This window comes from Vanellus vanellus, assembly GCF_965231255.1.
Source record: "Vanellus vanellus genome assembly, chromosome: 5".
In the NCBI taxonomy this organism is placed as follows: domain Eukaryota; kingdom Metazoa; phylum Chordata; class Aves; order Charadriiformes; family Charadriidae; genus Vanellus; species Vanellus vanellus.
The window spans coordinates 26,616,132-26,632,774 of record NC_138910.1 but is presented as its reverse complement, the minus strand read 5'-3'; the positions used below and the strand labels follow the sequence as shown (position 1 = coordinate 26,632,774).

The window sequence follows — 16,643 nt, the reverse complement described above, 5'->3', positions numbered from 1 at the left end:
AGCAGAATCCCCAACTCACAAGGTGTTTCTCCTGCCGTTAAAGTTGCCCCAGCTGCCCCAGTTGCACTCAAGCTGCATTGTGGACGAGTTAGCATAGACTTTGGCACACAGCATAAAGATGCAGCCTAGCAGGAAACCTGGGCTTGAAATGAGATTCACTAACTTGTGTTTACCACCACTAACTTTCAAACCATGCTCATTAATGGAAAGTAACCCCTATTTAATTTAGAGTCTAACCTAAAGCCTCATGTTTAAAATCTAGAATACAGCAAAATGCTATCCTGGACTCTCTAAGCTGTCTGATACAGAAGGGAAGGACAATGTTTTCACGATGTGAACCTGTTAAATCAACACTATAAGCAGGGTCACTAGTTAGATGGCAGAAAATAACTCCTGAAGATGGTTCTGGAAATTATGTCAATTGCACAATAGATGGTACCAATATCTCATGCAGGACAAGAAAACAGTGCTTTCCTGGAGACCTAACTTCTTGAACAAGATGTCAAAACAACAGGAGGGGGCTTTGTTCTGTTTTTTTTTAACGAGGTATGGTCTTTAATGGACTTCACAGGACGACATTAATTTCATATTGCTCTTCCTCTCTAACTTCCACACACAAAAGAAAACAGCCATTTCTCATAGAATCACAGAATGGTTTAGGTTGGAAGGGACCTTGAAGATCATCAAGTTCCAACCCCCCTGCCATAGGCAGGGACACCTCCCACTAGACCAGGTTGCTCCAAGCCCCATCCAGCCTGGCCTTGAACACCTCCCGGGACAGAGCTCCCACAACTTCTCTGGGCAAGCTGTTCCAGTGCCTCACCACCCTCAGACTGAAAAATTTCTTCCTAATATCTAATCTAAATCTCCCCTCTTCCAGTTTGAAGCCATTCCCCTCATCCTATCACTACATGCCCCTGTAAAAAGTCCTTCACCAGCTTTCGTGTAGGCCCCCTTTAAGTACCTGAAGGCCACTATAAAGTCTCCCTGGAGCCTTCTTTTCTCCAGGCTGAATAACCCCAACTGTTTTCATAGGAGAGGTACTCCAGCCCTCTGATCATCTTTGTGGCCTTCTTCTGGATCCGCTCCAGCAGGTCCATGTCTTTCCTATGTTGGGGGCTCCAGAGGTGGATGCAGTACTCCAGGTGGGGTCTCACCAGAGCAGAGTAGAGGGGCAGAATCACCTCCTTTGACCTGCTGGCCACGCTTCTGATGTGGCCCAGGGTATGGTTGGCCACCCCAGCTGTGATCGCACATTGCCGGCTCATGTTGAGCTTCTCATCAACAGCACCCCAATATTTCATTCCAAAGCATACTGCTCTTCAGAAAACTATAAGCTACTCTAAACTAAAATTCAGAAAATTATAAACTACCTTATACCTGCTATGCTACTTAAGCACATTCAAAACTGTCAGATATGATCCTTAAGTGAAACAAAAGGCAGAGTAGAGGGGGATGCTGAACTGTGAAGCTCTTAATCACATTAAAAATTATTTACACAGGTAACTTCTCTAAAATGAGCATGAAAAACAGATCATCAGTAGTGATCTGCTCCATAGCACTGGGAAAGTTGGACTCCTCTTGCTCTCCTACGACATTCCTTATCAAAACAGACACTTGTCCAAGAAACCACACATTAACATAATGTATTTGAAAGGAGTGCAATCAGTGGGTTATTCTATATATTCTTATACATCTGATTAATTGTTCCAGGTTTTGGGGAGGGGGGGTTGTTGGGGGTTTGTTTGTTTGGAGGTTTTTTTGTGTGCTTGTTTGTGTAGGCTTTTTTAAATAAGCTCTCCCTTTCTGTTCTTTAGTGTTTCAAGTATGTCAGTTTGAAATCCTTTAATCTCCCTATACTCAATTCAAGTAGTGTATATGTATTTGGTTGCTGAAACTACAAACTATAGTTAAGTAAAACAAACCAAAAAAAAAAAATCTAAGATAGATAGACATGCACAAAAAAAGTGTGGCGGGTATATGTATAAGTTAGTATAATGTTCAGAAAGAAGAGAGAAATTAGGAAAAAGTGTCATTTATACTTGTACGGACTGCATTTGGACTCAGATCTAAGTCCCACAGTGTTTAGCAAAAAACCAAAGTTAATTCTTTCCCAGAAAAAACACCAGGTATAACAAGCGGTTTCACTATCCTTTGCATCAAAATGCATTCTGTACTAGAAAATTATCCTGCTTCTAGTACCCTCAGCTACAAAAAGATGGGTGAGTGTCAATACCATGCAACTTGTTGCTAAAAAAGGGGGAAAAATGTAATTATTATGGTATAAAATGCAGACAAAAGAGTTTATGAACACCAGTCTTAGGACTAAAAAAAAAAGGTAGAATTATGCATGGAGATTTGCCACCAAATTAACCAAATAGAAACAGGAGATTTGGGGTTGAGTTTTGGGATGTTTTGTTTTTTTAAACTGAGACATCTAATGGCAAAAGTGTCGAGTCCCACTGCATGCCCGCACAGAAGATTGCAATCAAGAAGACAAACAAAATTCAGGGACAAAGCCGAGCAAATCTGCCAAGTCAGCATGCCTGAAGGGGAACGCCCTCCCGGATGACCACCTTGGGTCCATGCCCCTCAGATCTCCTCTGCTATCATGAAATCCTGTGTACTTTAATGTAAACCCAATGCAACCTTGCAGTACATGGCTAGATTTTGTTATAATATATTGGAAAGAACGAAAGGGATATTGATTAAACCTCTTAAACCACAAGGCATCTGCTGCATTATGTACAACTGCTGCCAGGATTTTGCATACAACATTAGGCAGCAGCCACTGCAATTTGGAAGCCACGAGCTGTGTGTGCAAACTAATTCTTTAAACAGTTCGAAGAAAAAGTCATACACCAAAATCCTGGGCATTTATTTGACATCCTAATTTCCTTTAGACAAAAAAAAAAAAAAAATCCAACTCATAAAATGAAGTAATAATCTTTTGACTGTGTTATCAGGCATTTACCTTGTGCCAACCTTTTAAAGGCCATTTTCTCTTTTTCAGCATGAAACCTTCATGTTTGTCTGGCTTCTGGACATTGGTCTGGCCTATTTTCAAACCCTCTATGATTTCCCAGCTGTCAGGTTCCTGGTGAAAAAGTATGAAGACACATTGATTAATTAACTGTGCACACACATGGTGAAAAATTGCAATCCAAATACATGAAAACAGGACCAAATTGTGGCTGAGCTAAGTATAAGAAAGGTCAGACCTGCTACTGGAGATAACGATGTAAAAGTGCAGGTGGCTCTGACCACCTGTTAAATCTATCCAGAAGGCACCCCACAAATTAGCACTGCACTGCACGAACTAAAAGGACTGAAGAGATTTTGAAAGCGGTGTATGGGCAGAATCTGCATTTTAAAAATGTATCTTTACTCAGAGTATTTGTTCTGTAAGAAAGATGGGATTGTGACACGGAATGAGAAAGAAACCATACTACCAAATACATGGGCATGTATTAACAGTGCCCTTTGTGGTATTCCCTGATTATAACAAATTGTAAATTTTCTGATCTTTAAGTACAAGCTCCATTGATTCTGGATACATTTATGACAGTTTCACAGGCTTATTGTGAAACCTTCAGAAATCTGCAAAAGGAAATTTTTTTTTCGAGTTTTTCTGGATACATTTTCACTGTATAAGACATTTATAGGAAGCTAAATAATTTTCTCTATATAGAAAATTTCTATACAGAAAATAATACAACCAGCTGTATGCCTTTCAGGGATCCAATTACATTTCTTGTACATACCACTTCTTACGCATGATGACTTGTACAACTCAAGACAGACTTATATTATACCATAGTGAACACCTAAAGAACAGTATTTTCAGAGAAGAAAGTCACCTTTATTTCCATCCTCTTGCTACTCCTGTAATTAACAAAATTCTGTACCAATTAAAAAATCTCCTATGACCTTTACCTTACCAAGGGTAAATCATGCTTGACCAATCTGATAGCTTTCTATGATGTTATAACCGGTTGGCTGGATGAGGGGAGAGTCGTGGATGTCATCTACCTTGACTTTAGCAAGGCTTTTGACACTGTCTCCCATGACATCCTCGTTAGGAAGCTGAGGAAGTATGGGCTAGATGAGGTGACGGTGAGGTGGATTGAGAGTTGGCTGCGGGACAGAACTCAGAGGGTTGTGATCAGCGGCACAGAGTCTAGTTGGAGGCCTGTAACCAGTGGTGTCCCCCAGGGGTCAATACTCAGCCCAATTTTGTTTAATACATTCATTAATGACCTGGATGAGGGGACAGAGTGTATCCTCAGCAAGTTTGCTGATGATACCAAACTGGGTGGGGTGGCTGACACCCCAGAGGGCCGTGCTGCCATCCAGCATGACCTGGACAGGCTGGAGAGCTGGGCAGAGAAGAACCTAATGAGGTTCAACAAAACCAAGTGCAAGGTCCTGCACCTGGGGAGGAAGAATGCTAGGCACCAGTATAGGTTAGGGGCGGACCTGCTGGGAAGTAGCTCGGAGGAGAAGGATCTGGGGGTTGTGGTAGACAGTAAATTATCCATGGCCCAGCAATGTGCCCTTGTTGCCAAAAAGGCCAATGGAATCCTGGGCTGCATAGGGAAGAGTGTGGCCAGTAGGTCGAGGGAGGTCATTCTCCCCCTCTACTCTGCACTGGGGAGGCCACAACTGGAATACTGTGTCCAGTTTTGGGCTCCCCAGTTCAAGAGGGACAGGGAACTGCTGGAGCGAGTCCAGCGAAGAGCAACTAAGATGATTAAGGGATTGGAGCATCTGCCTTATGAGGAAAGGCTGAGAGAGCTGGGACTCTTTAGCCTGGAGAAGAGAAGGCTGAGGGGAGACCTGATTATGGCGTACAAGTATCTAAAGGGTGGGTTGAAGGAGGATGGAGCCAGGCTCTTTTCTATGGTTCCCAGTGACAGGACGAGGGGTAATGGGCTCAAGTTAGAACATAGGAAGTTCCACTCAAATACACGGAAAAACTTCTTTGTGGTGAGGGTGACGGAGCACTGGCACAGGCTGCCCAGGGAGGTTGTGGAGTCCCCTTCCCTGGAGATTTTCAAGACCCGCCTGGATGCAGTCCTGAGTAATGTGCTCTGGGCAATCCAGCTTTAGCAGGGGAGTTGGACTAGATGATCTCTAGAGGTCCCTTCCAACTCTGAAAATTCTGTGATTCTGTGATTCTGTGACCTGCTCATTAAGACTCTATTTTACTAATTGTACCCTGCAAAGTTGTAAACTTGCATTTTCTCAGATGATCTGTCACAACTCCCAGCGATGTTATGAACAGTTATCGAGAGAGGAAGGAGGTCATACAGCATCAAACATTTAAAGGGTAAAAAAAATTGTCTCCTCCATTTCCCATCAAACTGTTCAAAGCCAAGCACTACCAGTCTTTTGTAACACCTGCAAGTTACACAGCCCTGATAATGTTAACATTACTGTTACAAAAATACTATTTCAAAAGAAACAGCAAATTTCATATCTAGTTTTCAATACGGTCTTGTTATTTTGAGAAGGGTGAAAAGCTCTATCCCAAATAATTTACTGCAGTAAATTTTAATAAAATGTTTACTCAGTTTAGTTTTTCTTGCATAACTATAAACTGGAACTATCCCAGTGCCTGCAAATGCCAAGCTCAAAAACCACCCTTTTACTTCCCTGTGTTTTGCTTGGGGGTTCTATTTCCACTACTGTAGAGGGGAACACATGCATTATTTTTTCCCTACAAAGAAGCACTTGGCACTTGAGGGGGGCAAATTAAACTATGAGTCCCCTGGGGTGAGCAGAGAATCTCTCTCCGCAATTCTGCCAACTGATTCTTCACTATATTGATTTCTGCTTTAGAAGATCAGCTGCAGGCATAAGTCTTTTATCTACTAGATAACATCAGTATTGATTACTTCTCAACTAGAAATCACACAATCTCATATAGCTATTCATTTGAACAAAAGGCCTGATACAGAAGGACAAAACTCGCAATTAATCAGTGCAATGTGGATACCTGTTTTCTGAAGCACCAATGCTATAAGCTGTTCTTAAAACCATCCTAACCGTGCCTCATCCCACAGGTTTGGTGTGATGAGATATGCCCAATGAAATGGACATTATGCAAGAACAGCCAGAAAGAGGGGAAAAACAGAGTGAAAGTGCTATGCTTGAAGGGTCTTCATCCAATGACAATTCTCAAGTGCAGCATTAGCACTTCAGGACTTCAGTAATACATGAGAAACAGCCCTACACAAAGCAGCAGGACCAGGAGAACCCAAGCACAGCTTACAGTCCTTGGGTCTGCATGCGACCCAGGTATTGGGAGTAAGGGAGCCACTACCAACAGCTTTCTGAACATAGTCTATTTGACTGTAAACTATTTATTTTCCAAATAAAACAGAACGAACCATTTCATTTTTCCCTGGATGAACAGAATGTTTCCTCTTGAATTTGTTTAACCAGTTCTGTTTCAGAACTTACAGACATTTCATTTCAGATATTCTTTTTTCCACCAAATATTCAATCACGGCACCCTCACCTTTTCAGTAACAATCTTACTGTTTCATATGAAGTATCTTAAATCGAAGCCTTCTTTAGATAGACTTATTTGGAATCTGTCATTCCAAAACTGAGGAATTCAGTCAGGAAGAAGCTGACTGCAAAGCACCACACACAAGGCTGCACCTTTCAGGAACTGTCGGTGTTACCCCTACAGTTCTATTCATTTCCTGCCTCAGGAAAGAAGGTCTCACCAAGAGATTTTAAATTCCAAATGTTAAGAAGCTACATACAAGGAATGTCATTAGGCGATATTTTTTAAATTAATATCATTATTGATTAGCAGCGCTTTTGGACTTGGATATGATTTGCTCTACCTTAATTTGAGGACTGGATTTGATAATTTGTCAAAATCCCTTCTAGCCCCATCGTCTGAGATTGTAAAACTTATTCCTGTGATCCATCCACAGGCAAAAAAAAAAACCCAAACAAACAAACAAACAAAAAAAACCAGACCACCACCACCATCCAAATCCTTAATTTTGTTAATGTAACATCTACTAAAAATTACTCGCCCCTCTGACACCTCAGCTGGGGAATAACAAGCTCCAGGGCAGGCTCACAATATAGCCAATGGTAGAATCATACAAATCAATATCCCAAAGCTGTAAATCAAACTACTTTGTAAGTGCAGAGGGAAACCCATCACCCAGATTACAGCCCGTGCTTTTGCTTACCTTGGATAGAGAGATAGGGTCGCTTTCAAGGAACTGCTTGCTTAAAGAAGGGTCTGTGCTTCCCGAAGAAGCCTTCCGCTCCAAAATATGAACACTCTGGGGGAAAAAAAAAGTAGCTAAAGATAAAAACTTACCATTCAAAGTTACTTTTAAAAATACATATTAAGTAATGAATGACCGATCATTACACTCCTTATACAAAATATCAGCATCGTGGCTCAAAACATGCCAAGTACTACCGACGCATGACACAACTGCACTAATAGTTTGTCTTCTGAAGCAATACACCTCTCTTTCTTTTTTTATTTTTTTTTTTTTAAACTAATTACTCGGTTCAGCCTAGAAATGACTGGGAACTAAAAAAAAGTCAGGAAAGATGAGCAATGCAGTTCTTACCTACAGAGATGCAAAGTGCTCGTAGCCAGACCTATTATGTTTTCTGCTAAGATACAAGACGCTGAGTTGACGTATCGCGCAGTTGGCACTGTCGTACATTCACTTCCGAAGCAAACCATTGCACGTGAGATATTACTGCCCCTAACATACCCATTATCACACCTTAGCGTTTTGTCACTGGCTTCTCAAGTGAGGTGAAGCAACTCCTTACACGAGTGCTTTAAGTAGATTACCGGCGTTCACAAGACCAGTTACTGAGCCTCAGCTGACAGGCTTGCTGGTGAACATTTATAGAACACAATGAACTTAAACCATTACAGCTGTTTTTACGTATGACAATACTATAAAACTTTCTATCTTCAAAGCATGTTACAAAGCTGAAATACATAATGTCACAACCGGTCCTGAAAAAAAAACGTTACTCTTAAATGACATCTAAAAGTGACTTCCCATTTTCCAGAAATGTTTCACTCATGTTTTTTAAAAGAAAAAGCGGTTTTGCTACAGGATAAAAGGACCACATTCTGCCTGCTTGGATTTGTATTTCATTCTCTGGTGCAATTTTTCTACATCTCTCATTATTATTTGCTAAGAATTCTACCACAACATGTCAGTAGTATCTCTTTGGCAAGAAGTAAAACTATTTCGTTTCCAGGACATGCAGCACAACGACAAACTTGAAAATGCAATTACCCTCGGAGAAGGGTAAGCTTTTCTCAACTGAAAATGACAATTAGATTTTGTTCACAATTAAGCTTCTTCACATTCACTGAAAAAGAGATTACACAGGTACAAGTGACAGCAGAAACAATCAGGGAGTATAAAAATACATTGCAACAGCAGAGTAAATATTATTGTTTATACAGATAACCAAGTACAAAAGGACCATAACCAAACTAAATGAAAATAAACACAGCTATTCATATAAACGCGTATATAACACGGACCACATCTTGCTGCAGAGCAACACAGACCTTCATTGTTCTCTTTCAATTTGTAACAGTGAATGAGAACAGGAAAATATGGGGATTGTCTCTGTTGTCACTGGAGATTAAAAAGCGTCCCTGCCACTACGCAACAATAATCGGCATTCATTTTCAGTCACTTAATTTAATTTCACAGTGAAGAATGTGGAAAAGTAGTGGTATTATGTTACCTGCCAAATTCCCCAAGGCCCACCAGCAAAAGCTTTGTCATCTACACTTCGAAATATTCTGCTTTACCAAAGAAAGGCCAATCTTATAGCCCGATGTCTATTACTAGTCAGATGAGGCAAAACACTTGTATTTATGTAGCACAAGTTCCTACATTACCCGTCAAACAATTTAATACACCTATTTGAGCTGAGCACCACAAAGTTACTAATGATAAAATATGATAAAGTTTTCCCATTGAACTGATGAAATGCTACTCATGCACACAGTATCGCATTCAAACAATATACAAGAAAACCTAAATCTGTTCCTCCAAAGAAGATTAAAATGTCTCTTGATTAGCATAATCAGGACGATTCCCAACTTTCTTGCCAGTTTTGTTTGGCAGGCAGGAATCCCTCCATCTTGAGATGGAGCAATGCCCAACACAGATGTTCTGAAGGTCTCATATGTAGCAGCCAGTGCAGTTTGTTGTTACATAACTGCAATTTCATTTTGTACAATATTTAGAGTGGAGTAACCCAACAGCCTTTGGCTTGCCAGATTTCCAGTGACATTTTCAATCGCCTGATTTTAAGGCAAGGGGTTTTTCTGCCTTTTTTTTTTTTTTTTTAATCAGCCCGCAGTCACTACAGTTCCACTTCAGTTGAGAAATACATTATTAGCTAACAGCACTTTAATGAATGCTGATTTATTCAACTATTTGGAAATAAGCAAATGAACACTTTTAAAATAAAACAGTCTTCTTTACATTCTTTACTTCAAGTAGTGTTGTCTTGTTGTCTGTAAATGCCTGCTTTCCAATTCTTTTCTGTCATGACCACCATTACACTGACGCAAAATCACCTCTTTAAATTTGTGATTTGTCTCTAGCATAATATTAAGAGACGTTACTTGGTGCAAATTGCTTCCCATTAATGCATGTTATTAGCTGCAAAATTACAGCTAGAAATGACACAATTATTTGACATTTTGAAAAGCAGCTATTTTTATAATGCAGGAGTTTAGTTATTTAGCGTCACAGAATGAAAATTATTTAGATCTTGAAGGTATCATCAAGGGTTTTTTTTGCTCGAACCAGAAAAATAGTTGGTAAAGGAAGCAGTTAAAAGAAGGTGATGAGAAGAAAAGGAAGAAAGAGGCAGATCAATACAGCTTCCGGGTTTTGTTTCTAATATCGAACAGAAAAATGAATAATCCATTAATCTAGGTGTATCAATCAACCTGTTACTCTCACTCCTCTCATCCCAAGAATACATCCAGATAATTATCAACCTCTGCATTGCTCTATTCCAGACTTCCCTCACGCTTCAGGATTCTCTGTGCTCTATAGTTGGCCTGTCCTGGAGAAAAGCGCCAGCCCCATCAAATTCTGTGTGCTCTTGGAAAGTAACTTAAGAAGATTACAAGTTTAACTGAAATCGCTCTCTAATTTCATTGCTAAATCTTAGTCCTAACTACAGTCCTTCCTTCAGCTTTGAGATCGTTCACAACATACGTTGTATATGCGAGCACACATTTGCCCCCAAATGCCCCTAACAAACCTACACACGGGGAACACAAATGCTGATTCTGCCCTGCAAATTTCTCGTGTTGCTTCCCAAAGACACGAGGGAAAAGGAAGCTGGCAGAAAGAATAACAATATGTTGTTGTTTTATATTCTCATCCTCTTTGGAGGGCAAGAATGGGAAATGTATTTTACAGTATCTTTCTCTATATCTTGCCAACTTCGCTTCTCAGTTAAGTGTCCAGTGAGCCATTCACTTCGTCCACCAGAACACACACTAGCACATGGAGCATCTGGTCTCCATCAGGCCAGAGGCTGAAGACCTTAACGTTTCTTAACTCAATCTGACTTCCCATTAAAAGAAAAGACACTCAATGGTTTCCAAAGGGAAGGCGAGGAAAGAAAAGAGATATTGGCTAAGTAGAGACAGGAAATACAGTGAAGGACAAGTCTGGGACTTATGCTTCCCCTTTCTGCTTCGCTGCTTAATTACTTAATGGAATGAGTTATATTTAACGCAATGAGGTCTCTCTAATTTATAATTTATTCATTTCCAAGAAAAAGACAAGCTGGTGAGGAATTTATCACTCACACTGGACAAAGACTCTCTGTAGTTCAGAAATTCGCACAACATGTCGCTAACAGTTAATTAATGGAAAAGATTCAGTGGGTCATTTTGTTCGCTTGCAGCATTCGGCAGTCTTCAACACCCATAACCATGGGGCTTAGACACATACACTGTTCTACAACAGTAATTCAAAACAGAGCTTTTCTCTCCGGATTTTTTGTGGTTTTTTTCTTTTGTTTGGGTTTTTTATTTTTTCAATCCAAAGGACCAACTAGTGCATCTGTTATTATCTGCTATTCACTGGCATTCTTTTTGCAACCTAGCTACCCCTGCACAGACCTGTGCACTCATTTGAATTCCATTTAGTATGAAGTGCAATGCTTAATCTTTTTCTCTCAACTAAACCCACAGTATTCTCCAGTTATCTGAAATACAGCAGCAGCAATAAGGTAGACACTGATTTGACTGCAGGCATACCAGTTTTTACTACCTTTTAAACAAAGCTGTGATCTATGCTGAGTTAATCTGCAATATTATTTGCAAAGGGAATAACCTTGAAATTTGCTTTTATCTCAGGCGGCTTCTCAGGCAGCTCTGGCTTTTCTTCTGTTGATGCTGGAATAAAGACAGAGTCTTGAATATCATTGTGGGAGAAGGGTGAGCACAAAACAAAACAACCGTGTCTCCATCAATGTATGTCTCCTTTCTTTCTTCCAGCACATTTTTTTTTAATTTGTATAAAGAGGCCACGATCCTATTCTCATCCTCAGTCTCTGCTATTGATACTGCTCCGTAGCTGTGTTCAACAATCTCGGCTATCAACCAACATACAAAGGAACTTAACAATACTTTATGAATAGCACATGTAGTTAATCTTTTTTTCTTCTTGTAGCACATGCTCATCTTGTACAGAAATGTGCTTAAGAGCAACATTTTCTCTTTGTTACCTTTTTACTGAAAGACGAGTATATCTAAGCAGCAGCTCTATAACATATTATTAACATCCAGGTATGTACTCTACTTCTTTCCTGGGATATGCAAAATAAATACTTCTTGCGTTACAGAAATGTCAAGGATTTGTTAGCTCAGGAGCTCTCTGTCAGCCCTTTCTGGAACTCCAGCTTTGTATTGTACGAAGCACTTCATGTCAATGCTTTTAGGCTCTGGAAGCAAAGAAGCCTTTGCTTTTCAAGGTACTTTTTGACAAACTCTGAAGAGAAATAAGCTTTTGCTTCTCTGAAGAGCTTCTTGGAGGGAAGTATTAGAACAACTGGATAAAGCAGAAAAGAGCTATCATTCTAACAGCAATCTTCTCTTCGCCAGAGTGATGGTTTGGAATGACTACCAAGTCACAGCCTGAGTCTTTAAAGACAATCTTCTTCTTCTGCATTTTGTATTTTGACACACATCTCAAAACAGAGCAAACAGATAAATTGACAATATATGTAACAGGGAATTCAAATGTTTGCCAATGATACAAAGCTTTTTTATGACTATTGAATAATCACAATTAAAAAGATTGATGTTTCACTAAATAGTCTCAGGCTAGCAATTCATTTTATTAGTGCTGATACAGTTTAAAGAAAAAAAAAAAGAGGGCAAATAGAATTACATACACAAAAGAAAACCATTCCTTGGTAAGTTGTTAACTGATGAAAGCATTCTAGATGTGCCGAATGGCCCTCTTCAGAAAATATATGCAGTTTTCAATTTAATAAGTGGTTGCAAGGGAGTGTAAGTTAACACGAATCACAGGCCACAAAATTGGACACTCACCTAAAAAATTGTGTAGGTTCAAAAAAAGAAAGCCCTTTCTTCCTGGGGCTCTTTCACATCCTTGTGTAAGCTACCCACTTAGACTTTCTCAATATCCTTTACACTTTAATATATGCAGTACAAAAATATAGGAGCTAGGGAAAAAAAGGGGGTTGAAAAAATTTTATTCAGGTTTTTGGGGGTTTTATTTACATGAAATCTTATTCTACTGGGGAAAAAAAAATGTTTGGCTGTAACAGCTTCATTTTCAATTCCAGGATAAAGTATTTAATAAAAACAGAAAAAGAGAGATGTCAGAGCGGTGAATAGCTTTACTAAGGCACACATTTATTCCTCCTAATACTTTTGTGTGTCTTGAATGTGGATAATCCCAATCACACATGACTATCTTGAAAACAGAAGCCTTCATATCATACCTGCCATCACCCTCCCTCTTCTTTTCACTTTTGTGTCTTTCCTCTTCACTGAGGAAATGAAAATAAAATCATGCTTCTCTTTCTTCTCCCCCATTTGTTACCCAGAAATCCTAAATGGCATTTTAGAAGAGTTGCACTTCTTCCCTCTGAATTTGTGTGCATGTGTGTGTACACACACTCCTCGCTGATTCCAGACAGCCCCTTTTGGATCAAATTGCAGTTAGAAAATGAGCGCATATTATGATAATATCAATCAACGTTTGAAGACACTTGAATTGTATGAATATTCATTTTTTTAAAACGTACAAGCTGACCTTTTAGTTTATACTCTCAAGGAAGGTGAGACATGCTCAGGGAGGTATGGATGTGCATGCACGGTAGAGGGGAAAAAATGAGGCAGGAGGAATGCAAGAGTGACCGTGTCCTGAAAACACCACTTTAAATTATCTGCCATAATTTGCATGGGTAATTAAGCTTTTATGTGAGCGATTTCCCGGGTTTTGCAACAGAAGATAGCTACACGTACCATTTCTAATCAAACTGACAGAGTTTAAAAAAAGAAATCTCTCTTCATAAAATATATCTGAACTTCAGCATTCTCCATGCAGTCTGTAAAGCACTCCTAGAGGTAAGATAACGCAGATAGTAATTGTTTATGAACCGTGGGACAGCTTGGCATGCACACCATCACTGTCAAGAACCAAAGTCTCCTGCACAGCCTTTTTTTGCCTTACAGGTCTTTCCGATATTGTGCTGGCTTGCCTTATAGACCATCCTATCTGTCTCTCCTTGACTGCTCCAGCCCGTTCCACTTCTTCAACAGCTTTAAGGCCAAGACTTTCTTAGAAAGAGGCAGCACCTGCCTCTATTAATCTCCAGGATTGTACTCTGGTAGATCTTGTTTCCAGACCATTATAGATATTACCAAGGGCAGGGGCACTCGTGATCCAAATATCTATGGATTTGAGAGGGTCCGTGCAGTGCAGACACATAGATGTCCTTCTTCTGGTTGCCATGTATCTATCACGCAAATTACAGGCAGAAATACAGGCACGAGATGAGGGACATCTGCCACACGTCTGCAGGCTGCCTTCACAGCAGACAGACAGGGAGCCTGATGCATCCAGCCTGACCTGGCCTCCTGGCCGTGTCTTGCCGCCAACCTGTGCCAGCAGCCCTGCCCCCAGGGACTCCCGGTGCCAGAGCAGGAGGAATACCTCATACTTTCAAGGCACCCATCAGCATCGGTGCTTGGGGGGTCCTGCCTCACCCCTGGGGACAATCTGCAGCAGTTCCCTCCAAGTCTCACTTACACGGGTTCCTGTTCTGCCCCCAGATAAATCTGTGCTCCAGAGAGATGCGCTTTACCTTCTTCTGAAGGTCTGATTGTGCCATGTGTAGATGCGTTCGCGCATCAAGTAGTTCACTGTTATCTAACCAGCCTGAGACTTATTATTTCACTTAAGACACGCGCTATAGCATTGAACTTAATGTAATGTTCCACCAGTGCTTTACAGCTTCATAACTTACATTGTTTCAGACATTTTTTCAGACACTGAAGTAAGACCCACTGCCTCCTGCACCTGAGGAACATTTTCAGACTCTATTAAAGGCACAGGAAAAAAAAAATACTGTAGAGTAGCAGCAGCTAACCAATTTAAAGAATAATTGCATGTTCCTGTTAACTGTTTTGCCACTTCATTCTTTGGCTCCCTCAGAGCATTTGCTTTCTCCAGTGAGCTGTTGCTTTTAAAGTACTTATTTAACACTTCCGGCTCTAATGCTGCTTCAACTGTATTATGCGAAGAGAGTTATTAGGAAAGAGAGCAAGAGAATTACATCACTGTAATAACAGTACTTGGCATTTAGTAGCATCTTCAGTTTGAAACTCTCAAAGAGATTAAGAATTATTACTGAAATAACTCTCACAAACTACAGACAAGTAAAAATGCTCTTAAAAGTCTACGCTTTGCTATACAGCCGAGCTAGGAATAAGGCTCCATGTTCTCAGGTCTGTACCACATCTACTAGACAACTGTCCATCCTTGCCTTCCTTTCTTTTAAAGCCACGGAGAGACAGGAACGAGTGAAATTTGCAGGTAACCACCAAGAATTTTTTCCCAGATGTCACATCAGGCTGACAGCAGTGAGCGTGCATGCGAGTTGCTACTCAATTTAAGCACAAAGAAGTGATATAAATGTGCTCAGACTTCTCTTCCATGTGGAATATATTACATTATATTATATTGCAATCTTGTATGAGCAACGTTGCCTGAGGCACACTGGACAGATAGGCAGGCATGGTTAAAATGCTAATTGATTATATCGCCATTGTTTATGAAGCAGAAATCTATAATGAAGCCACAAAGGCGCCCTTGATATTGCGTCACTGATCGTAACTGATCATAAGCAAAGAGAAAGTTGAGGTTGAGGTATCTCAGTATATTAAAACCAATAAATTAAACTGCAGGAGCATGAACACTCCCTCCTATACCTTCACAAACTCTCACACATCCAATTCTTCCCAGTCTCTGCGAAAAAGCACCAAAAATGCTAAACGAAATGGGAGAATTAAAAGACAGAGACTTTTTCAAAGGACTTTAATTTCCAGCAGGCAAGATGGATCTGTATATGTGATGGACCTTACCCTGCCAACCTAGCCTACCAAGGGAAAGGCACTAGTGGTTTCAATCCCCTACCTGCTGCCACCACAGCTGCTCCCACCATGACCCTTCTCATTGCCACTGCTCTGCTACTTCCCATTGAGCTGCCAGGAAAGGTGTAGCAGCAACTGGAGCCAAAGCAATAGCAACAGCAGGTCTCTCATTTTAAGCTCCAGCATTTTGCATTAAGTAGCTTCAGTCTCAAGTACTAGACCGCTTTTTTTATGGGACAAAAAAAAGTGAATCTGCTATTGCTTAGAATAACCACACAAAAAGATCTTCTTAAACATCAAGCAGTTAGAATAAAAGATTGTTTGCAACTTTGGGTTTGTTTTTTTTTTCTTCCTACACATCAACCAGCTCTCCCAGATACTCCTGGTCATAAAAAAAAAAATCACCTCTCCCCTTGCTTTCCTTCTCTCTACTCTGCCCCTACTTTTTCAGCCAGTTGTTCTCCCTACAAACCAGTCCTTGCTTCTTAGTTTCATGTCCTACAACCTCACGAAACGTTTGGCCCACCCAGTTTTCTCCCCGCTACTCACTGCTTCCACCTATTTATTTCCTGACCAAGAGTATTACTTTCTAAACCAAGTACCTTTTGCTTTCCGCACTGCAGAGCTGAGCACTCAGCTCCTGGCCCTGCTTGCTTCTCCCTCCTGCACCACCCGCTTGCTGTGGCATGCAGATCGCCCAGGTGAACTCAGCTTCGCAGAACCCGGTGGTCCCTGCAGCACATCTATGAAAAATCTGCAGCTCATTAGCTCCTGGGAAAAACCCGATGGCGGTTTTCTTAGCCAAGAGACTTCCCTTCATAATTCTACTTTTACTCTTCTTAATGTCAGCTGAAAGCATGAAACTCCAGAACTGACACAGAACCCATGCTATTTTCCTATTATGCACACGTCTTCTTATTATGCTTTATCGTTAGTTGATGAAAGA

General features: G+C 40.5%; 1 protein-coding gene across 4 annotated transcripts in view; it reads right to left on the bottom strand.

Moving 5' to 3' along the window:
* OSBPL6 (oxysterol binding protein like 6) overlaps window positions 1-16,643 on the bottom strand; it is a gene marked incomplete at its 5' end in the record, with an annotated part of 51,566 nt that overhangs the window by 30,405 nt on the left and 4,518 nt on the right. For all 4 annotated transcript variants that reach the window (XM_082483969.1, XM_082483970.1, XM_082483972.1 and 1 more), the window contains 2 exons: window positions 2,975-3,097; window positions 7,224-7,319. In XM_082483969.1, the coding sequence (XP_082340095.1) occupies window positions 2,975-3,097; window positions 7,224-7,319 (219 nt within the window). The remainder of the gene's footprint in view (window positions 1-2,974; window positions 3,098-7,223; window positions 7,320-16,643) is intronic.